The sequence below is a fragment of the Cavia porcellus genome, unplaced genomic scaffold (genome assembly GCF_034190915.1).
Source record: "Cavia porcellus strain 051 isolate PalLab524CR breed Dunkin Hartley unplaced genomic scaffold, mCavPor4.1 scaffold_14, whole genome shotgun sequence".
Lineage (NCBI taxonomy): Eukaryota > Metazoa > Chordata > Mammalia > Rodentia > Caviidae > Cavia > Cavia porcellus.
The window spans coordinates 12,001,039-12,025,625 of record NW_026947497.1 but is presented as its reverse complement, the minus strand read 5'-3'; the positions used below and the strand labels follow the sequence as shown (position 1 = coordinate 12,025,625).

The window sequence follows — 24,587 nt, the reverse complement described above, 5'->3', positions numbered from 1 at the left end:
ATCTTGTTAGGGACCTGGGTTACCGCAGGATCTTATAGTGCAGTATCATGAGTTAACGTTCAGTGATAGAACTTGGCTATCAAAACTTCAAAAATAAAGACTTTTGGAACAACAATATTAAATTCAGTTATAAAGCTAGCTCTTGGGAGGAATTTGCTTTATACCTGCTACATCATAAAATTAAGGAGAATCATAAAATTAAAATTCTTGTTCTAGCTTATGTTGATTTGTTCATGATTGAAGGTGCTAGAAATAACTGTTGGTTAGATTCATTGGGAACCAGTAAAGGACCTCTTTAAAGAATAAAGGAACAAACAGTCTTTCCTCTGCCAGCAGTGAAGTTTTCAATATTTAGACCCATTCTCCTTTACTTACGAGCATTAGTGCTTGAAAACACAGGAGTGGTGGTGAAATAATCCATGAACACTGATTACTGGTAAAGACCACACCTTTTGTTAATCTAAAATAACTTTACTAAGTTTAGTTCAACAAAATGCACACATACTAGAGGCATATGCATAAAAGATAACTTTACTATTCCCTTTAACAAAAAGTCATTTTTCCTTACATTTTGAACAGATTGTGAAGTTACTTAAGAATCATCCAATTAATTAAAAACAAAAATTAGCTTCTTGAAAAAGCTACTACTCAGGAACCTGATATACAGTGAATAAAGTACATGAAATTATCATTATATGATATAATATGATATCACAAAAGTTATTCAAACACATTAGCATCAGAGCATCTTTCAAATATCACAATACTTCGAATCATCAAGTTTTCATGGAAAATTAACCATCACTTTGAGCCAACTGTGGCACTGTATTTGTCCAAATATTATTGTAAAGATATTAAAAGATAGTAAATTGCCTGATAAAAATAACAAGTCAAATAGTAGGAGGCCACATTAGTGTTATCATTTAGAGGATTCAAAATACACTGTGCTGAACTCGTTTGCCAATTTGTAAAAAAAAAATGGAAGATGTATATTAAATACTAATGTCTATAATCTAATGACTAGTTATATTTTTTGAGGCCAGTGCTAATTATTTTAAAAGCATCAAATATTTAGAATTCTCCTACAGAATCAGTGACATGTCTCTCATCACACTGAAACTCAAGAGATTCTACATAACTCGTCCCTCACTGTTACACAGTGAGAGTCAGAGTTGGGAGCTGGACTTGGGGTCTCCTGGTACCAAGCACACTCTTAACCACCACACTTCTCTCTAGTCCACAGGTCACCTTCCAATGTCAAGAACAAGGTGACAGGACATTTCTTTCAGGTAGGAGCTGCTATCCCTTAGCTACTTTCTTTAGAGCTAGCTTAACATCTGGAACTGTACACAAATATGTCCACAAATGTGTGAGGAATAACCAGGCAAGGGAACGAAGAGACAAAGAATATGTCAGAGAATTCAGTATACATTAATTATTGTCTCTGCATTAATTAAGGCTTTATTGAATCAAGCTTTTCTTTTTTAATAATTTATATAAGTAGGATGTACAAAATACTAATGCCAGGGACCTGACAACTAAGGTCCAGGTGTAACTGGTCTGGGATGAAGCACAGGCATCAGAATACTTTATAGCTCCCAGGCAATTCTAGCATACAACCAGCGCTGAGAATTCCTCAGTCAGTGATAAGTGACTGAAACTGATAGAAAAATGAGTTTATTGGAGATTATGGTTTTTATAATTCCTTATCTTAAAAGTGATTAGTCTTTAACCACTGGATGCTCTTGGTTCATTACAAGCAATCCACCATTATTATATAATTATGTACAGATGGCACACAGTTTGTACAATAACTATGGATATTGATGTACTTAAACTGAGTAGTTATTATCCTTAATGATGGAAGAAGTTCTTTTAGAATTCGCTTTAGTTAATTATATTAAAGTTTTAGTTAATTATATTAAATCTAAAGTAATTTCTTCAATAGGGTGTATAGAGACTTTAAATATTTCCTTATAACTACTAGATTCTCATCTATTTCCCTCCAATCTTCTAGGCCCAGGACTCTTTTCCTTCCTATTTCTCACTGTTGAAAAACTGAGTAGCAGACTGCAATGTTTTGGTTCTGAATGATATATAACTGTGAGATTTAATTATCTCATTTTATACTTAAAATATGTAAGTACATTCGGATAAGGCTTCTAAATTTTAATTTCCCTGAAAAATTCTTGAATCAGAACCTAACTTTATTTAATAAGGGAAATATTATGGCTATTTTCAATGTCTATATAACTAAGTTATAAATTCTATGGCAGTGGTGGCAAACCTATGGCACACACATTATTTAATTTTCTTTTAAGACAAAAGATGTTAATGTATACGTTGTTTTTTCTAAATTAAAACTTCAGTATTAAAGAAAGATCTGTGCTGGTGTTGTTCAGACCACTGAATGCAGATGTCCTGTGCTCTGAGTGAGTGATTTGGGGATGATAATGTGCAGTGTAGATATCATTGCTGCCCCGATTGATGCGTTTTGAAATTTAGTTTTAGTTTTAGTTTCTTCTTTTTCTCTTTGAAATAAAATGGATTTGCACAAAAAATTAATAAAACCGCAGCATTCAGGTTTAACTACAGTGGTGGCACTTTGTAATAGATAAAGTTAAGTTTTTGACTCCAGTTTGGGTACACGTGTCAAAAAGTTCACCATCACTGTTCTGTGTGGTATTTATTTAGTAGAAGATTAGACTAAGCAATCCAAAATGTTTAACTAAATTATCTAGAAAACTTTCACAAAAGGAGACTATTTTATAAAAACAAAGGTAAGAAAGAGTCAACTACTCAAAATATTTCCCGGGTTATAAATAAAAAGTTTGTAATAATAATTTAAACCTAAGTATTTTATTTTGTTGGATAAATTGTGGTAGAGCTTTAAAAAAGTAATTAAATGAAAAACATGGGGACTTTATATATAATTAGAGTGTTACTATATTGTTGAAACTGCTAAAATGTAAGGAAAAAACTAATCGGAGTAATGTTCCAATTTAAAACTCCTTAAGGAATTTATATTATATGCCATCGAAACGCACACATTAAGGAAGACTTTGTGTCTGGAGATGCGGTCCAGGCCCTGCAGTCTCGTAAGGCAATAACCAGGCAGTGCTGATCACACAGTGTGGTCCGTGCTCTCTGGACGGCCCAGGGAGGCAGGGACAGCAGAGGAGGGCTCGCCACATGCATTTCACCTCCCCATAGTTACATCCCTACGTCAAAAAGGCTGTGAACTCCTCTGCACAACTGTTTCACTCCAACTTCTGCAAAAATTACTTTTCATGCATTAAAATGTGAATAAACCTGTTAATCTCAACAAATAGAAATTTTCTAGAAAGCAGCTGATTCAGTCCCTTTTTTTAAGACGTCTTAAGGACAGCATCTAGATAGTTAAGGAGGTCACCAGGAGATTCTAGTTAGTTAGCAAGCTCTTCGATGCAATTCTGACAATTATTTAAACATAACAGTCAAATTTCTGTGCTGAATTCACCCCTTTTGGCTCTTTTACTTTGGTAGATAGCGCCTGTCAGACAGAACAGTGTTATTCACCAGTTTGATCCAAGGTCACCTCCACTCTAAGCTAGCCGCCAGCTGAAGCTCCTGGACAAAGCTGTTACTTTTACTCCCTTCACTGTGCGTGCTAGATCTGGATACATGACACGGACTCACTCACCCTGAATGAATAGGGCTAGAAGAAAGAGCCACGTTGTCCAAGTTCTCAGTGCCCCAGCTGAGACGATAAGAATTCCTTTCTGCCTCCTTGGCTAGAGTTGACACCTAAACACAAAGAATACTGGATGTAAGTTTAAAAACAAACTTTGCTTCAAATAAAGTAAACTATAATGAAATCTATAAAGTACCATCCCAAGAAAGTGGTATTTCCTGGAAAGACTTTTGCTTAAAAAGTGTAAGACCAAAGCATTTCAAACTAATTTTTTATAAGTAATTCCTTTTATAATTCCTGTACTGGGGATTGAATCTGAGACTTTCACTCAAAGCTACATCTCCAGCCCTTTTGAACTTTTTATTTTGAGGCAGGGTCTCATTGGTTACTAAGTGGCCCAGGCTGTACCTGAACTTGCCAGGATGCCCGGAGTGCTGGGATTAGAGACACACACCGGTAACCAGCTTGCATTCCCTCTGAAATTACATCCCTACTGTAAGGTCATATTAGCCAAACTGCCTTTAAAGAGAGTAGGTGTCCACCTAGTTCCCTATATCCAATCCATCAAGTCATATGAAAAATCAGACCTAAAATAAAAACATTCCAGAGTATCTTCCAAGCTTTTGTTAATAACAATTTTAAATATTGAAGGTTACATGTTAAGTTGTACCACTTATTTTATATATAAATACAACCTTTTTTTCTTTTAGAAATTTACTTTAAAATATAAGTACTTATATAAAATCTCCACAGAAGAATTTAGTACCACTGAATAAAAAGTATACTACAGAAAAAGTTCTCCCTGAAAAATCTTGTGAACATTTTTCATATTTCAAAACCCTCAAATCATATCTTAACTTGTCCAGTGGATCAGGAAGGATTCATTTTTAGATTAAAAGCTTCCTCAGGACATTCCCCTCATTGGGAAATGCAAGCGGCTCGGTACCTGGTGACTGGGGATGACCACGGCGTCGTCCATCATGGCGCTGTCCCTCAGGTAGGATGCGTGGCTCAGGGTGTGAGACCTGTCGGAACTGAAGGACCGGAGGCTGCAGGGTGGCGGGAGGCCAGGGCCGTACGCCGACCACAGGAGGAGGGAGGAAGGTGAGTGAAGCAGGCAGGGGGTGAGAAAAGCGTGCGGTTAGCGAACCGTGCAGCTCCCGGGCACCACGTCTCCTGCTGCCCTCCTTTCTGTCCAGCAGCTAAGCTCACACCTCTTTCGCCTGGTTCTTACTACTCAATGGCCAGGGCACAAAGGAATTCAGAAGTTCAAATTTGATACTCCTAATCTGATTCCTTCTCTTCCCATAAAAGTCTGCAAGCAGCAAGTGCCGTTTACTTACTCCAGGACAAGTTCACATGAGAAACAATTCCAGGACTGGTGGCTTAAGTCTGGGTTCTGTGTTAATCTCTGTGTTTCTAAGAAAAAATATCAGTGGGAAAGTCGGCAGCTCTCAGAGAGAAGGACAAAATGAAAGTGCAGGTTTCCTCTTTGCTCATTATTTCCCGTCCTCTCTCTTGCCTCTTTCCCTTCCTCTCTGGATGGCAAAAGGCCAAGTCGGGGAGCTCCCCCAAAAGGTGCAGCCTGAGATGGATGTGGGCCAGAGGCGTGCTTCCTGCGGAAGGGAAGTTCCTCTTGTTTTTCTCTGATGACTGTGACAATGCTATTATTTCACAGGAGGACACTGTCCCCTTTGCATGTCCTGTGTGTGCTGAGTGAAGCATCAGAAAGTGCTGGTTGCCGTGGGGATGAGATACGACAGCACAAGAAATGGTTTCTAAGCAGCAGCCTGCACACAGCCATGCTCGCCAGCACAAAGCCAACCTCCCCGGACACTGACCACCGTGGAGGTCTGTCTTCCAGACGGCACCCAGGCCTCCTAACCAGCATTGTACATGTTTCAGAAATCTAAATTTCCAAAGTTCTGAGTTGCATACTCTTGCACAGCAGATAAAACTTGATCTGCATAATGCAATTTCATTCCTTCTCATTTTGTACAAATGACAAACAGATTGATAATACATATTTTATAAATATTTATCCAAGATTTAAAGATCTGCATTTGTATTACAGGGAAAAAGGAAGTATGCATCTTCCATAATATTGCTGGAAGCAAACTTTCATTTGCTTTTAGCTAGTAGATATTTGGCCAGTGAAGCACTACAGAATTATGGACTAAATAGCAAGTTTATTAGGAAGTACTATTTTAATGTTGCACTATAGGTAATTTTGGAAGCCTTATATTATAACCCCTATGAGGCATCACACTCAATTTCAACTGTCCTGAGGAAATTAGTTCGGTGATTATTCCTGGTAACCCAAGGCCTTCTCTCTCCTATTTTGCAGGTAGATCTAGGAACCTTGATCTTAGAGAGTATAAGACATGAATCAAGGGAACTGATTATATGACCTATGTACTCGCACCTTCACAGGTCTGTGCTTACAATAAAAAGAAACCTGAATGTAATTTGGGAGTTAGGTCCTAAGATAGCCTGGGCAGAGTGGACATTCTAGTGCAGTTGTAGTAAACCTAGAACATGTGTGTTATTGTGTTTTTCTTTTAACACGAAATGTCAAGGTATGAGGTGTTTTTTCTAAACTAAAACCTCAGTATTCAGGTTTCTTTTGAAACTTTGAAGTATATGAGTGGATTATGAGCTGCACTTTGGTGCTCGGTCTCCATGAGCCTTGCCATCACCACCTCCGTGAGTTCCCCAACACAGGCAAAAGCCCCAGCCACCACGGGCAGCCTGTGTGACAGCTGGTTTTAGAGTCGTGCACCTGACTTTAACAATGTCCTTCTTCAACAGGCTAGAGCCTACAGCGATCAATCTTGACTTGATCTTGAACTGGAGGCTCTGGACAGAGGTTCAGTTACTGGGAAAAGGTTATTTAATCTCAGCAAAAACTTGTCTCAATTGGTAGAATGTATCTTTTTCCTTCTTTAGATAGCAAAATTTCGCTTGGATGTGTTTTCCACCAGGCAGCACAAAGATCAAAAGCTCCTATGCTTTTTATTCCTTTCTTTTGTTTTGAATTTGGCCAAGGAAGGGAAAATAGTCAAGGGGTCAACCTCATGCAGTGGTGTGGCTCGTCTGCAGGCTCAGCCATCTTCCCCGATCCAGTGGTGACTGTGGAGTTTGGGATTTTAATTATATATTCCCTATCCACCGCTTTAGGATTCAAAGATGCAGATTATGGCTTTCCATATTTAAAGGTATGTGATGTATATGAATTAACCATCTCCAAAAAGCAAGAAGCTGTTACTCGATAAAATTGACTCTTATATGCAGCACTACATTAGCAGAAACACTGGTCTCAAAGAATAAATGAAAACTTAGCTTGAAAGGGAACAAACCGAACAGTAAATAAAAATACTCCAACAAACCTACTGATGAGGCTGCTAGCACTCTGTCAAAACCTTGAGAGAAGGCACTAGGTCTTACCTGCCACTCTCGAGGAGTGACAGTGACCAGGTGGACAGGTCCATCAGTCCAGGGGAATGTGGCAGGAAGGAGCCCAAGGGGCTGTGCGTGTACAGCTGCACCCCACAGCTGGTGTCAGCAGCACAGCACGGTTTTTGAGGTCTGTCTACCTGATATAGCACCTGCATCTATCTCTCAGTTGGTTTAGAACTAGGAGGGGTAGAGAGATGTTGGTGTGACATTTTTATCTTCCTAAAACCCCAACAGGAAGAAATACAGAGGGAGGACGAAGTCAAAAAAGACAAAATAATGTACAACCACAGAAAGGTGACTGGGGTGGAAAAAGAAAAACAATAAGATAGCTAGACAGACAGTAATAGAAACTGGACAGAGAGGGAGGGAAAATGAGTCCGTGTACTGTTCTGAAACGCTATCTCAACATTCAAAATGTTTAATATAGTTTAAATAAGGGAGGCCAGTTTCTGACCCAGGGACTTGAATTATTCCAGGCCTTTGTACTGGTGATTATTTTCTCAGGAAAAATAATGTCTCTGTTGTCAGTTTATTTTAATCATATTATTTCATTCAAGTAGATTTTGTAGCACCATAGAAAAAAGAGCAGTTAGAAAATATAAACCACTTGTGCCAGCACGGCTGTTTCCCAGTAAGCCGGGGCCAGGTGTCCATTCAGAACACTTGTAACATCACGAAGCATCAAGGTTCACTTCTTCAGCTAGGGGGCTCTGTGCTCTGCGTGCCAACTGCTTTGTTACGGACTCAATTTATACTTGCTGTGTTATGGAACGATTGCTTTATGGACAATATTGCATGGTATGAAAGTGTATGTTCATTGAAAAGCCTGATAATTATCACTTTAGTCACCTGTAGCATTTATATATATGGAGTTACAAACTCTCTTGGACAAATGAATTTCCAAAAATTTCAATGTGTTAGTGTCAATATACATAGATGATTCTCTAATATATGATTTGTTATTTGATGTTTTATATTGAATTTCGATAGCACTTTTAATTTGTAAGTAACAACAAAATGGACATAAAATCCAACTGCTCAGAAGCTGGTTGTGCTTTTGCGAAGCAGACATTAAATCGTATGATTCTTACTCTTCTGCGTCTGCATGCATCTTAGGTACCAGAACCTCCCTCCTGTCTTCTATGGCTCCACGGCTGATCTGGGTGCGGGAAGCCAGGCTCCTGTTTGCCAACCATAAGGTTGCAAATTGGGCCTGCGCACGTGTTGATTTCATCCAGTAACTGATTCATCTCTCTCCTCTCAAACGGTTATTCAGCTCAGTGCAAAGAAGCTCTAATTTGAGAATAAGTCTAGGATTCTAGCCTAGCCACAGCCCCGCGTGCGTGCAAACACACACACACACACACACACACACACACACACACACACGCTGAGCAGTGAGCAGGGGAGGGCACCCGGGCGGGCCGCATTTCTATGCCTTGAGTTACCTACCTGGGCATGGTGCTACTGAGAGCATACGGCACAGAGAAACAATGAAAAGAAAGCTGTTACCAAAAGGGCAGGCCCCAAATCGTCTGTGCCAAACTACACACAAAACCAAACAAAGAAAACCTAAAGAACAAGAAGCAGCCCGAGGCCTGCAGCTTCCCTGTTCTAGGAATGCAGGCATAGGCAGAGGACTAGCTGCCTTGCCTTTACCTGCTGGTGGGGTGCAGTTTAATTAGAGGTACATCAAACATCTAGCCTGCTTTACAGAAAGCACACTGTAAGTCTCTCAATCGAGTTACTTTGAAAAAAGCCAAAAGGATTGAATCAGGTATTTTTTTCCTCAGTAAGAGATCACACCAAAAGGGGTTTTGACCTGCAGTAAGATGCCTATTTACAGATTATTGGGAATGCATGGAAAGCTATAAACCTTTCCTTTTACGGAAACTTGAGGTCTTCAGGTTACAGGTCCACGTCCTTGGTGAATCGGTACTCTACCCTGGCCTGCCATGTCTGCGCAGGCTCCTCCGCCTTCTGTGTTCTGATCCCAGGGACACCTTTATACATCACTGAGACCAAGGAGCCCACTTAACTGTCTTCCTCTTCAAACACCCATAACATCCATCTCCACGTCTGGTTCATCTCCTACACAAGCCTTAAGGTTTTCACTGTGGAATTTCTCCCCAGGACAGCTACCACCGAGGCTCTGGTTCCAGCCCGACAGCATCGCAGCTGAGAGCACTGCAGGAGCTTTCAGTGGTCAGCGGCCTCGGTCAGCACTCCTCTGAGACTCACCCTTGGCTCACAGGCAGCGGGAGCTGTCCCCCTCTTGTGTAGACGCCAGAGTGCCACCTCCCCTGTTTCTCACAGCTACCACCAGCCTCTGCTCACGTCCTCCCACCTTTCCCCGCTTTCCCCGGCTCCTTCCTCATCTTTCAGGCTGGGTCTGGCCTCCTCTCCTCCTGGAAGCTCAAGTCCCAGGGTCCAGTGGCCCCTCCACGGTCACCTTGCTGGACCGTGAAGTCAGCAAGTAAATCTGTGTCCTGTTGGTGGATCTTACACTGCCTGCAAAGCCTGCACGACATGCAGTTACACATCCACACTGGATGTTCAAAATGAGAACACAATTGGTGCTCAAGGGAAAAGCCCGAGAAAAGCTTGTTTTTAAACTCAATTATCCATTGAAAATTTGATGACTAAAGGTATTTAGTTCTTAAGTCTATAAATTTGCAGGATATTCACATAGTAGTTTACAATAGAGCCAACTTTAAAACTATAAATATGAGAGTCCTGCACAGCAATAGACATTTCACTACCTGGACAGGCACACACTTTACCTTAAATTGATCCTTTGGAACAGTATATAAACCACTCCAGATTTACTGTAAAACAGAGCTCATCCAGATTTTCCACATTACTTCTTGTATCAAAGTTTTTTGGTCTTTTATTTTTAATGACAAGCCAATTCCAAGTACAGTTTTCTTTTAAATTTGTTTGATTTTGATTACTCTTCATAACACAACTTCATACTTAGAAATTATGTCACTAATGAAAAAAAGATTAAGTGTCATAGATACCACGTGGTAAGAGCATGACAAGGCAAAACAGCCCTATGAATTCGTTTAGAGAAAAAAGGGGCAGATAATCATACACATCATATTCAGAGGCAGAGAGTTCTTATTTATCACCCATCTATTTCTGAGAGGTTGTCTGATTTTACTAAGCTGTTTAACCTCTCCAGGCATCAGCTTCCTGTTCTAGAAAGTGAGCATTTCTGAAAGTTATTGGACAACTAAATAAGAGAACATGCTAACTGCCAAGAATGGTGAGGTGTTCATTAAGTGCCCAATAATTGTACCTACTTTTTTTAACAATCATAAAACTGTATACCATATATTTCTGGCAGACATTGAGTATAAGCTCTCTGTGAGTACCTGTCAGATCGTCCTCCCTCCAAGCTATACCGCAGGTAATTCATTCCATCCAGGAACTGACTGCTAGGTAGTGAGTCATCACCCAGCTCTTTGAGATCCTCAGGTCTAAGGTATTCTCCCCCGTCGCCTGTCATTGTGTCATCCCCTTGAAACAATCAGAAGACAGAACAAGTTACTTGTTGAATGTAGCATCAATTATAGAGTCTGTTTAAACTATGAAATGCATTAGCAAACAGCCTTGTTGCCAACAGACACGGCACACCAGAAGACGCAGGACACACACAGATGTTTGCAAGTGCTGGAACTTGGACCAAACTAATCCATCTTCTACACACATAAAGAAAAAATAACTACCTGTTTTTAAGAATTGTTAATTTGCTTTATTCATTGTATTTTTATTCTGAAGGTTGGTTAACAGTTTATACTGTTTAATTTACTAATTAGTCCAACATGTAGGCTACTTGACTTTTTTGTTGACTACTTGTTTCAACAGTTTTATATATTAATAATCTTCATGCAAGTGGCAATATGCTAAAAAATCTACTTCTATGAGATATTTTAAATGAAATACAATGTTTTGTAAGATTAGCCAAATGTACACATTAGGAAAGTAGCATTAGGATGAAGTGAAAAAAATTCTAAGATGAGTTCCAAGAGTAGCTATACCAACACGCAGGTGTATCCTGGCTTGGGAATGATCCTGTATTATTTTCAGAGAGTTTTAGCATTATTTGGGAAGAGCAAGCTTATGCCTACTTGTAAAAAAGTAATGGGAATGGTTGAATACAGAATTTTTCACTTAACACAGGTTCTATGTTGTGGATCTCCTGATTAAGAAGCTAAAAAGATTATTTAAAAACCAAAAGAAGCACCCTATTCTGCTTATCCTTTTTCTTCTTTCCCAGAGCTACTACCCCAATCCAGAAATCCGACAGTTCAGTTTTGATTTCAGACACCAATTTCCATCGCTGCCCGGGTGAGAGTGTCCAGCCCTCCCTCCGTGTCAGTTTGCTTCCACATCTCGACCGCCTGCACTTCCTCCGCAGTGCTTACGGAATCTCTCCGTGAGCTTTCCTTTCTCAGTTCTTCAAAACCCCTCAATACAACAGGGCTGCGTCTCCAGTTCTCTTACTCCATCCGTCTTTCCCTTTGGTCATCTCTTCTTGGTGGGAAGCGTGTTGTGTAAGCGTTGAAAAAAGAAAAGGAAGAGAACAGAACAAAGCCTACGAGAAGGGCTCCAGTCTGGGACAGAGTACCCTGTAGCTGTGTCTTGCAGAGTATGTGAGCAAACCACCTGGTCCTGGACTTCTGTCTTATGTATATAGAATCTTGATAGAATACAGGAAGGAAGTCATTTGCAAGATATATTTTTAACCAACTAGATCAATTTTTGCCATTCTGGCAATAAGTCAAGGCATGATTTAAAAATCTCTGGTTATACTGAGTTCACAAGACAGTGGATGACCTTAGCATCCGCTCTCATTCCTTGTATCTTGATGGTTTTGTTAGGATGCTTTGTAACAGAGTCATAACATTCAGTATTATTAGAAATAAGGCTGCAGAGTTTAGAGACAATTATAATATCTTTAGGTGTATACATCATGATAGCTTTATTAAGTCTCAGAGAGAAATGGTTCCCCCAAAATAAAACCCCTAGTGCTGCTTATCAGCATCCAAATCTAATCTAATATTATCATGAGCTGCAGAGGAATCTGCCTCATGTCTGATGTTGCTGGTGTTCTATGAAATTTCTCTCCTATATGTTTATGTATAAGGCATATTATTCAATATTAAAAATCAGCAATGAGAAATGGAGAATAGAATACAGAAATGAGTACAAAAAAATTGTTTGGGAAGACATTTACCCAAGTTGGTCTACAACTAGGAAATTCTTCATACAACTCAAAGCTTTACAAGTTTTTAATGTGTCCTCCAAATGAGATATTCTTGATTTTTTTTTTTGAGACAAGCTCTTAGTATATAGTTCAGCTGGCCTTGAACTCACAGTGGTCCTCAGCCTCCTGAGTGCTGGGATTACAGGGGTGCGCCACCGCACCTGGCCAACATTCTCCATCTTACCTCCTTCAGAAGGTAAAGAAATTCCGCCAGTCCATCCCTGCCACTAGACCCTCCGTCTTCATCTTCTCTCAGATACGTGTGTGCCCGGCCTTAGTCTGCACCCTCTCCTCTCCTCTCAAAGTTTCTGTGGACTCTTCCCCTTTCCACAGATAAAAGAGGTCACCCTCACTGCTGTCTTTGAAAGACAGTCATTTCTTCCCCAAATGATTAGACCTTATACTGATGCCTCTTTCATAGTTGAGTCTATTAAAGATGATTGCTAATTTTAATAATTAATTGGGGGCCAAAAGGTGCTATTTCTTCTAAAAACAAATCTCCTTAATTCCTCCGACATAACCAAGCTCTCTGTGCTTTCCTTCTCAGCCTCCACTCCCTTGAGCGCTGGTATTCCATCAAGCTTCTCCCACTGTCCACATTATCACGCACACCTAAGACTTTGGGTCTCCCAGACACTATGTATACATAATCTGCAGCCAGGCAGACCTGACTCCAAACTCCACATCTATATCTGCACCCGAACTTGCCTTTCCTCACTTGAAAACCAATGGTGGGGGGGGGTCCACAGCAGGTGTCACAGGGACACTTTGGGCATTAAAGGAGGCCATGCACCTGGCATTGCAGACATGCAGTCCACGCTCTCTTCCCTTAGATACCTGCTTCCTTCCACTGTCTTCCCCATATAGTCCTTCTGTATACCACTGCTGCATTACTCTTTGTAAAAGCAGAGTTAAGTGTTTCCATCGTTAATCGTAATCTTTAAGGTACCTAAATTTCCCCAGATTTCAGCTAAGAATTCAAATACTGCTGACTGCCATGTGGTTTTACGCATCAAACCAAACAACTGGACTATTTTGCCACTGTGTCTCTCTCATATTTTCTTGTCTTGGGACTTTACTCTGTTCCTTCTCCGCTTCCTAAAACCTGGGCCACCCTCTTCCTAGGGTCTCATCTCTCAGCAAGTCCATGAGACACCACTAGGTTCTTATCTCCTGATCTCACCAAGTAATTGCAAAGATGCCATGATGCCCAAGAATAAATATTTTATACAGTATCACCCCATCTATGTTTCTCAAAGGCATCCTTCATATTTATGTGTGATTCCCCCACAGCATCAGTTACAGAGCTTTCTACATAATGTCTCACCAATGAATTCTTGATGGCTTCACGGCAGGGCAATACTGACTGCTTTAATGTTCACCTGAGAAGACCTCTGTATTTGACTGGAATACTCCTGCGTTTCAATACATTAGCACCACTGTTAACACAGTAGGAGGCACAGTGAAAGAGACACTGGGTCAGGCCTTCCAAACCCATGGCCACCTGGGATCCACACATGACAGTGGAGCCAGGGAAACACTTTAACTAGGCCAAACATTAATGGGCTGGCAACATGCTAACTCTTTGCATGAAAAAGTTACTTTGTGTTATAAGCTCAAAATCCCAAAATATGCTGTTCTTATTGTAACTTGTTTTCTTCCTCTAAAACTGGTGTAATTGCCAGTTAAGTTGCAACCTTGTAACAGGCCCACCAGTAACCCCTTCCCTGCCTTCCTGGTTCCTGTAACTGCTTGTTCCGCTCCCTGGTTCCCTTTATGGGGACAAACTGATCCTAAAACCCTGACACCTCCTTTTGTGGCTTGCTACTTTATAACTCCCTGCAGCCCCTGGCTCTGGCACACACTCTGGCACACACTTCCCTGGCTGCTTTACTGGGACAGTGCTGCTGCTGAGCTCAGCTAATAAAGCATATTTTTAAAAATTTTTTGGAGTCTGTCATTTTTCTGCCTGTATCACTTTGCACAACTCAAAATATCCTTTACATAAAAACTACTCAACTTCAGTTGACTGCTAGGAATAAAATGTTAAGTTTTGGCTATTTCTAGAAATGTCAATTTTCTCTTACCAGAAGAGACATTCTTGATCATTAGCCAGTATTCCTCCTGAATCAACTGTCTCATCACTAGTATTTTTTGAACATGTAACAATTTTAATTTAAAAGATTACATAATGTTTTAATCAGATCTCATTTTATGCCATAGGAAGGTCTTAAAGGATATTTATATGAATGGAATTTCTATAAATCCAGTAATAAATGCTCTAAATGCTATAACTCATTAAATTATTGGTAAACAAAGAGCAACTTTTAAGTCACATAATCACTAATTTATCTGATTTATAAATTTAGATTTTAATGTAATATATTTACATTAAAGTGGTACCATATGTACTTTGAAAGCTTCTGCTATATAGAAATCTTTATAATACTTTCACCTAAATGTCAAATTTACTCTAATTTTAAAGGTTAATTTATGTTCTTCCAACTATCTTTAAAAATCACATTATAATATATATGTTATATATCTATCTATCATATAAGAGACAAGACCTACAAAGACATGTGTCATCATGCCTGATTCTAATTTAATATATATTTATACCATTTAAGCTGTGTCTTCACACAGAAGGACGATATGAATTGAAGCAGTCTTAGTTGGTAGCTTAGTAACTAACAACTTAGTTATTAACATGCCCATGCTAGTTCAATATTAACTTAAAAAGAATTATTTTTTCTCTAAATTTGTATTCAACAGAAAGATACTAGTTTAGGGAAAATCTTAATATAATGTTCATCAGATAAATTAATTATGTTAGTGTCTTAATTACAGTTGCAAAATCATTAACATAAACAAGTTATGGTTTTAATGTTCCAGATTAATACATTCACAAATTCAAATGTATACATATACAATCCCACTCATATTACACATGCTATTTCAAAGGACACATTAGTATCAGGCATACAGATTTAAATATTAAGCAAGCTGTTCCTATGCAGGCAAAAAAATTTAAAAGCAAAGAAAAGCTTTCACTCCAACAAGTTCCTCTAATGGTACCTGAATCGCTAAGTACTTCCCCATCAATAAAGTGGTCACCAAAATGTTTAAAAGCTGTTCAATATACAAGTGAAGGTGAGAAAGGTGATCCCATAAAATAAAATACGGTGTGCATCAAAGCATGCTGAACATTAATTACTTGGCAAGAATTAGGACAGAACTCGAAATTATAACACATACTGGGAACTGCTGGCTTGAGCAATACTTTTTCATTTACTCATGATAATACATGGTTTCAATATTTTCACTCATATCATAAACTCTTACACAAGCTAAATAACCGACTCCTGTTACCAGTAGATGAGATAACAATTGGTTCCATATAAGAACATATCAGTGTAAAATTTTATCTTAGGATTCTATGGTAAAGAACCTAAAATGACTACTTTTACTATTTCTCCATAAAAAAACAATTAGTATTAGGGCTAGTGCCATCCTCTATGGCAACAATTTTTCAAACATATATTTTCCATATGTATGACAATAAATTTTAATTGTGTATGCTTAAATAATAGCTACACAGTAGAAATTTAAACACGGCTTTCATGGTTTTTTAGTAACAATTTTTTTTACCCAAATGGAATATTAAATGGAAATTTAAAATATAAAAAGAAAGAAAAGTCAACTACTTCAGTTGAAATCGAGGCCTGATCTCCAGCTCCTGCATGATGCTTCATGCCTGGGCCCAGGCAGCTCAGTTTGAAAAGCAGTGTTCTCTAAACTTTGAAAAGCACTGCATTGGATAATTTTTTTATCCACTCTTAAACTACAGGCTGCATCTTTCTAACTTAAATAATTGCTTATCTATAAGGGCAAATCAAAATACGTGGTGAATATTTAAGTTGTAAAAATTGTTACAGGAAAGGACACGCTCCTCCATGCTGAACACAATTACCGCGTCATTCTCTCCACTTTCCGAAGCAGTCCTGGAAGTCCTCTTTCCTGAGTGTCTTTATGTAAAATGCTATCAAAAGCTCAGACAGAGGCTGCTGCCGTCACGTGTCATGCAAGGGAAACACAAGTACATAAAATGTGCTCTGGTTCCACCTGTTTGCCAAGTCTGGCACCATGCAACTCTGGCTCCTCCTAAATCAAAATGGACATGAAAGTAAACAATCTGAGCCTACTCAGGATACTGAGACACCACAACAGTGCAACTAAAGACAGTCGCCAGAGGACCCTGGAACTGCTGCCCACAGTGGCTAGAAGACGCAATGAGTGTACTCAACATGGCGAGGAATACTTGGAGAGGGAATCATGGCAACATGTGTTCTGCTGTAACAAGTTTTAAAAATTAAACATTCTCTCTATTTTTCAATCACATCACATCCATTGAATTCGTACCATTTACTACTCTGTGGTTTTTAAAACTTTCCCTAAGGCTCCTTTCCGCTGAATTTAATACATATTCTATACATTAGAACAAATCAGGAAACAGAGATTTCTCACTACATCACTTATGAAGAAAAGTTTAAGGTCTTTAAGGCATCTGAATAAAAAATATTTTGAGAGCTAGAGATGTAGCTCTGGGATAAAGCATTTGTTCAATGTGTTCTGAACTTTGGTTTTGACCCCAGCACGCAAACCAAACTTTGCGGGACATAATCAAACCACAGATTAGAACATAATTTTATTACCAAGCCAATCTTTTAGCATATGACCAGTTTCTGGTTTCTTTCCTTTCTTAGTCCTGTTACTTCAGAAGATAACAGGAGAAAGCAGACTGATCAGATGCTACCCCAAACAATGGCAAAAGTACATGTATTGAAACAGGGTGACAGGGACTTTAAATGTTGAGGTGCTGTCATGCACATAAGCAGCTTGGTCCTGAGCATGAGGGGAGTTTGCTCTCGCGCAAGGTCTGACCTTACCCTCTTCATCAGAAACGTCGAGAACTTCTGTCATAGTCTCAGGAACATTGAGCTTGTGTTTTTCCGTGATAGTCTGCAAAGAAGAATCCATTAACACTCAATTAAAACCAAAATCAAACAAAAGTTTAAAAGGATCACAGTCGTGGTCAGACCCTGGCTAGCCCATCTTACTCTCCTGTATATTTTGGAAACTTTCCCTCTGATGAAAACTCATTTGTTCTTCCTGGAGATAAATGAACCTTGACTCAAGTGAAGCCATACAGAAGAGGATCATTAACTTAACTGAGTTCCCATTTGAAAAATATTTTCTTTAGTAATGGCATTGATCATTAGTCACATTGAGCAAGTAGATTAATGTTTTCAAGCCCTCCCTAAGATGAAATAAGTGATTTTTCTTTTTTAAAAAGAAGCAATGAACATATGCAATTTATTAAAAGCAAAGCCATTGGAAAAGAAGTTGTTATCAGCATGAGCCACATGAATTACATGGACAGAAAACGGAATATCTCTGCTAGTATTAGAGGATCAACAGGAGGAAATCGATTGCCTTTATAGATCGCACTGGGCTAACACTCTGGTGTGTTGTTTATTTGCCTTCCACAGTAGCAACCCAGAGTACCCCAGGCCACCGCCTTCATCCCTGATGTGCAGTAGAAGGTTACAAGCCCAGGTCTGCAGTGTCTGCTCGGGTGCCTGGTTCAGATTCTAGCTTCACTGCATATCAGCTCTGAGGAGTTACCAAGCTCCCAGCACTGTTTGTCTCAATTTCCTTACTTATAAAAGAAGGGTAAGAAATACTTCACAGTTGGGCATGTTGCTGCATACCCGACTCCCAGAACCCTGGGAGGCTGAGGCAGAAAGCTTGCAAATTCAAACCCAGCCTGGGCAACTTAGAAAGATCCTATCTCAAAAAAAAAAAAAAAAAAATTTAAAAGGAGGACAGGGATGTAGCTCAGTCCCCAGTATCATAGGAAATAAAGCATAATATGTCATAAAACAGTGTTGAAGATCAATGAAACAGTACACTTGAGAGCTTTAATAGTAGTGCTGGCGATGTTAGTGCTCACTAAGCATAAACAGGCACCGCTCATTTTACTGTAATCCAGAGTTAAATTCATTGTCAACACGAAGGCCCTGCACTTTCATTCACTTGCTCACTCATGAAACACTCGAGGGCCCACTTCATGCCAGTCATGCTGAGTTCCGATGCAACAGCGAGCTTTTAAAAAGAAGAAATCAGGCACAGGAAGACAAACACACAGGATGTCACTGATATACAGAAGCCAAAGAGGAGGTGGACCCCAGGGCCAAGTGGGCCAGTGCACTGGGAAGCTGTGTTCAGAGGCTATGGATGTTGGCCTTGGCAGGAGGATTCAGTGCGAGACACTCACCAACCAAATGGTGATCCCAACGATAATAACAAGGTACTGAGCACTTGAAAGCTGTGCAAAGTAGACTTCGGTGGATACACACACGAGTGCATACACACAGGAGCATGTGAGGGGCAGACACCCACAGTGAACCTGCGTATCAGAGCGCTATGCAGTCCATAATGCACGTGGACTCTTTCTGCCAATTTCAATTAAAAAAAAATGTTCAAAATAAAGGAACAAGACATGGATGTCCACTGTCACCCCTCAATACAGTTTTGGAAACATTAGCCAGAGCAATTAGACAAGAAAGAGAAATGAAAGGAATCAGGATAGGAAAAGAAGTTAAACTATCATTATTCACAAAAGACATGATAGTCTACATAGAAACCCCAAGAAAGACTCCTATAGTTAATAACCAATTTCAGTAGCATAGCTGAATACAAAGTCAACTTCAAAAATCAATAGCATTCTGTACATAATCAACAAACTCACAGAGAGAAATTAGGGAAACCACACCCTTCACCATGGCCTTCAAAAAACTAGAATAGTTGGGAATCAATCTAAAAAAGGAAGTAAAGATTTTATATGCTGCAAATTATAATACTTTGAAAAAGAAGATCAAAGAGGGTAGCAGAAAATAGAAAGATATTCCTTGCTCCTGGATAGGAAAAACCAACATAATGAAAATGGCCATACTTCCAAAACTGACTTAATGCAATCCCAATGAAAATACCATAACACACCTCACAGAACTAGAGAAAACATTCTTAAAATTCATCTGGAAACAGAAGAGAACTAGAGTATCAAGCAATCCTGGGCAACAAAGGAGGCAGGGTAGGAGGCACTATAATCCCTGACCTGAAATTGTACTACAAGGCCACAGTATAAAATCAGCATGGCACTGGCAAAAACAACAACAAAAACACCTGAGGACCAGTGGAACAGATTAAAAGATGCAGATACAAGTACAAACACACTCAGCCATCTTATCTTTGACAAAGGAGCCAAACATGTTCACTGGAAGAAAGAGAGACTCTTCAATAAATGGTGCTGGAAAAACTGGCTCTCTATATGCTGCAGAGTAAAACTACACCCATGTCTCTATGCACTAAACTAATGTCAAAGTGGATCAAAGATATAAATGTTAAAAGAGAAACACTAAATCTACTGGAAGACAAAGTAGGTAAAAATCTTAACGATACTGGGATAGGCAGAAACTTCATGAACAAAACCCAAACAGCACAGGAAACTCGTCAAAGATTCAACAACTGGGATCTCATTTAATTAAAAAGCTTTGCATAACAAAAGAAATCACCAACAGAGTGAAAATAAAACCCACAGGTTGAAAAAATTTTAGCCAACTGTCTCTATCAGACAAAGGACTGCTATCTATAACATATAAAGAATTGAAGAAACATCAGACTCTCTCCAAATTCAAAGACCCAATCCCAAAATGGGCAGCTGATATGAATACTCACTATTCAGATGAAGAAATATGAATGGCAAATAAAAATTTAAAAAATGTTCCACATCAATGGTCATTCAAGAGATGCAAATTAAAGTAACAACCCAGTAAGAATGGCCATCATCCAGAAGTTAACCAATAACAAATGCTGGGGTGGGGGACCGGTTGGTGGGAATGTAGACTGGTACAACTACTGTGGAAATCAGTGTGGAGATTTCCCAAAAACCAGGATTAGAGGTCCAATTCACCAGCTATTCCCTTTCTGGGTATCTTCCCAGAAGAAATAGAAACATCACACCACGGCAATATTTATATACCCATGTTTATAGCAGCACAATTTCTCATAGCTAAGTCTTGGAAACAACCCAAATGCCCATTAACTGAGAAACAGATGAAAAAGATGTATTTTTATACACTAGAGTACTACTCAGCTATAAAGAAGGATAAATTTGAGACATTTATAGGGAAAAGGATGCAACTTGAGACCGTACTCATAACTGAAATAAATCAGACTCACATCATATTATCTCCGTAGTAAATAGGATCCAGAATGTACAACAGATAATGTGAAATGGAAGGAAGCTGATCAATAGGAAAGAGAAACTGGGAAGGGGGAAAGGAGAAAAGAAGAAAGGGAAAAGGGGAAGAAACACATATATGTGCACACGAAACAGACAGACAGCTACACTACTAACTGATAAAGAAAGGCATGTGGCTGTACTGTTTGACCAATTTTTCATGCCTATAGCTTGTCCTAGGAGCAACTACTTTGACAATAATAATACACAATGTATTAACCATTGTGACTGTTCTACAACCTTATTTTGAAATTTTATATCATCGTTTTTTCTTTAAAATAAAAAGGGTAAACATGAAAATCTTGAGTTTAGATATGTATCACTGAAAGAGTAGAGTCTCAAACTCGTGTTTCTATGGTTTCTACATTGAAAATGTATTAGACACATCGTTTGGCAGTTACAGGAACTTTAAAAGACTAATTCCTTGCCGTAAGATTAAAATTCTCGACTGAAGAGCCGAAGTGCAATAAAGAAGTTACAAGCATTCACACGTGTAACACGCGAGTGCTGAGAAGTAGGTGGTAATGGGATGTTGCATGTGTCTTTCGTGGCTTTCCATTCTCTTCAGCACAAAAGAAGTAAAGGGGACATCTGTGCCACAGCGCAGAGGGACAGGCAGGGGTCCCCTCTCGTTCCCGACCACGCCCATGCTGCTCACACTCTGAAATGCTTCTGTGTCTGTCTTCACATATTATTTCTCTAACTTCCTTTCCCGTCTCATCTCTATTAGCTGCGTGGCCCCTGGAGAACACCGACCACTCCCTCCACCATGAGCCCCCACGGCCGCTGTGTGCACCCCTGCAGCACACAGGCCCCAGCGCACCCTGCCTGTCTGTCTGCCTCGCACAGACGCAAGAGCCACTTGAGACAGAGAACTGAAGCTCAATACATGCCCCTCAAACACAGATTGAAACACTGGCAATATAAAATTAAGCAAAAAATGCGTTGAAATCCACAAAATGACTAAACAGATTTCCTTTGGATGGAGTCTTAGTTAAAAAAAAATCACGAGGAAGTAAAGACAGTCTTTTGGTATCCATCTAAAGTTAAAATGAAAGCCCAGGGTAACACATTTAGCTCGCCTTCATGTTTCTTGTGAGGGTTGATTTCAGAGTGTTGTGTTCACAGAAAGCAAATTAAATGCTGGACAATCTGGAGAAAACCAAGTGATAGATATTTACTGAATGTCAAATTTAAAAAGACCATTATAAACTTGGTGTGATGGCCAATATCTGTAATCCCAGGATGCCAGGAGGCTGAAGCAGGAGGACTGCCAGTTCAAGCCAAGCTGGTAATTTAGTGACTTAGTGAGAACTTGTCTCAAAATAAAAAATGAAAAAGAGGGAATGGGCCGGAAATGTAGTTAACTGTAAAGGTCTGGTTCAATTCCCAGTACTAAAAAAAAATTATTGTATTTTAATATTATAAACTCACAGATCAATTATAATTTATGTTCTATATTAATGGCACTCCACTCTAATTGCATACTAAAATTATGAAAGGAATTTAAAAAATACTGTTGGGGTCCTATCACAGACCAGCTGAATCATGAGCTCCAGTGACACAGTCCAGCTGTGGATATTTTTGTTTCTTACATCAGGGTCTCACTATGTAGCCCAGACTAGCCTCAAACTCATGGCAATCCTCTTGCCTCAGCCTCCAAGTGCTGGGATTACAGGTATGTATCATCAACTTGGCATGAATTTTACTTTTAAATTTCTCAGGGGGCTCTCTTATACAACTCAAGTTGAAACTCATTTTCCTGTACAAGTGATAGAAAATGGTTTTAACTTAAAATATAAGATGGAGACAGTCCTACTAAGACATCTTGTTAAAACTTTTTGGAAACTTTATAAATGATTATCTAAAGACACATAAAATAACTCAGAAATGTGCACACATGTCTAGGATTACACAAGGAAGTCCACTTTCCTGCATAAATTTTCCAGTGTTTGCCCTTCGCAGTAAATATCTCCCCATGGGGAAGCCGCCGCGCTAAAACATCACTGTGGAGACCCTTCCTAGGCAGCGCTGCAGCCTCGGTGCTCCTCCCCAGAGGCTGCCAATGGGAGACTGTGCACACACACACAGAGCCTTGAATTTGCAAGACAGGAAATAACTAGTTTACTTTATTGTGGTCATTGAAGGCTATCAACATTATTATATGCAAGATGAAAAGTGGCTCAGAGAGGCCACTTGGTCATGGGTATGCTAATACTTGGTACCTTAGATAGCAGCCCAGCAGCCAACGGGCATTTGCACAAATATTGTAGTTGACCTTCAGATGCCATCAGTAAATTATTTGTTTAATGGGTGACAAATAAATCTTCCAACTCATGCATCATATAATGAGACAAATATACATATTTTCTTTTTAAACGAAGTATCCTTGGAAAATTTGATTACTGAAACATAAACATGGTTCTATGCATTTGCATGTGAACAACACATGGAAAACACAGCTATAATTAAACAATCACCTGCATCTCCTCCTGCTATGGCATCTGAGATGTTATGGTCAAGATCAGAAACGACCTTCAGAGTTTAAATGAATATTATACTACGCACAAGTTTTACAGGATTCAGCTAAATCACATAATGAGCTTTTGCAATTTATCACAATAGAGGGGAAATGTAAAAACTAAACCATGAGTCCACAACATAATATTTATAAACAGTATCTGGGATGAAAAAGTGTGCTTAATCAACCTGTACTTAAGAGCCCCTCTAAAGGGGGCTGGGGATTTAGCTCAGCGGCATAAGTGCCTGCCTTGCAAGCAGACAGTCGTGAGTTCGATCCCCGGTACCAGTAAAAACGAAAAAGACAAAAAAAAAAAAAAAAAAGAGCCCCTCTAAAGCACCACTTCCTTCCTGTCATGTGTCTGCCACACAACACATCGGTCGATGGCCTTGGCCCAGGTGTCATCCATTCCAAATGCCCACACTGTGGGCTCCTGTCTCAGGGGTTACAGTATGAGCTGGTGTGTGTTTGCAAACATATTCACACCAATCGGACATGTTAATGTAAGTTTCGTAATTAAGTTAAATACTATGTGAATAATATGTTTTTCTATAAAAACTGAAGTATGTACTTTACAAAGTCTGTCTGCAGAAGAGTCACCAAAACTAACTGCTACCCCACATTAGGTACGACTGAGACAAGTGTGACAGGTTGGACAAAGATACATCAAAAGTTTAGCAAGGTTCTGAACTCAGGATAATGTCTCTTTAAGGAAGCACACAGGCTGTATAAATACTATATAGATTTGGATATGATCCACATACATGCACACTGTAGTACTGTATGTAGTCTTCATGGGGTGTGTGTAAGAATAACAATATAGCTGGCTCATTGGGAACTATACTATATCTACAGAAATGATGGTTCAATAAGTGTCAGATGACATTCATTTATTGCATTGCCATTTTTATGATTCCCTTTGTAACAGACACACTATCAGGAAAGATTTAGTACTTCCTTAATTTATACTTTCTTAATTGCTTGTAATAAATTTCCCCATTTTAGAGCCAGGCATGGTGGTGCATTTCTGTAATCCCAGCACTCAGGAGGCTGAGGTAGGAGGATTGTTGAGAGTTCAAGACCAGCCTGGGCTATAAAGTGAGCCCAAAGCCAGCCTGAACTGCATAGTGAGACCTTTTCTCAAAAAGACTTTTGAATAAATAAATAAATAAAAATAAAAACAAATTTCCTGATGTTTAAACAGTATCATTATATCTAATGATTTTATTTTAGTAATTTATTAGGGTCATTTATGTTGCACTTACTGATTATATGCAACATAAAACATAATAAC

At 39.2% G+C, this 24,587-nt stretch overlaps 1 protein-coding gene across 50 annotated transcripts in view; it reads right to left on the bottom strand.

Annotated features, from left to right (window-relative positions):
- Positions 1 to 24,587, bottom strand: part of Ank2 (ankyrin 2) — a 505,060-nt gene that overhangs the window by 54,723 nt on the left and 425,750 nt on the right. For 21 of the 50 annotated variants that reach the window (XM_063260649.1, XM_063260667.1, XM_063260669.1 and 18 more), the window contains 4 exons: positions 17,357 to 17,429; positions 10,513 to 10,657; positions 4,620 to 4,722; positions 3,683 to 3,786 (listed from right to left, as the gene is read on the bottom strand). In XM_063260649.1, the coding sequence (XP_063116719.1) occupies positions 3,683 to 3,786; positions 4,620 to 4,722; positions 10,513 to 10,657; positions 17,357 to 17,429 (425 nt within the window). Of the gene's footprint in view, positions 1 to 3,682; positions 3,787 to 4,619; positions 4,723 to 8,584; positions 8,600 to 10,512; positions 10,658 to 15,485; positions 15,540 to 17,356; positions 17,430 to 24,587 lie in introns of all 50 variants that reach the window. The other 29 variants (XM_063260663.1, XM_063260668.1, XM_063260641.1 and 26 more) reach the window with 6 other exon arrangements.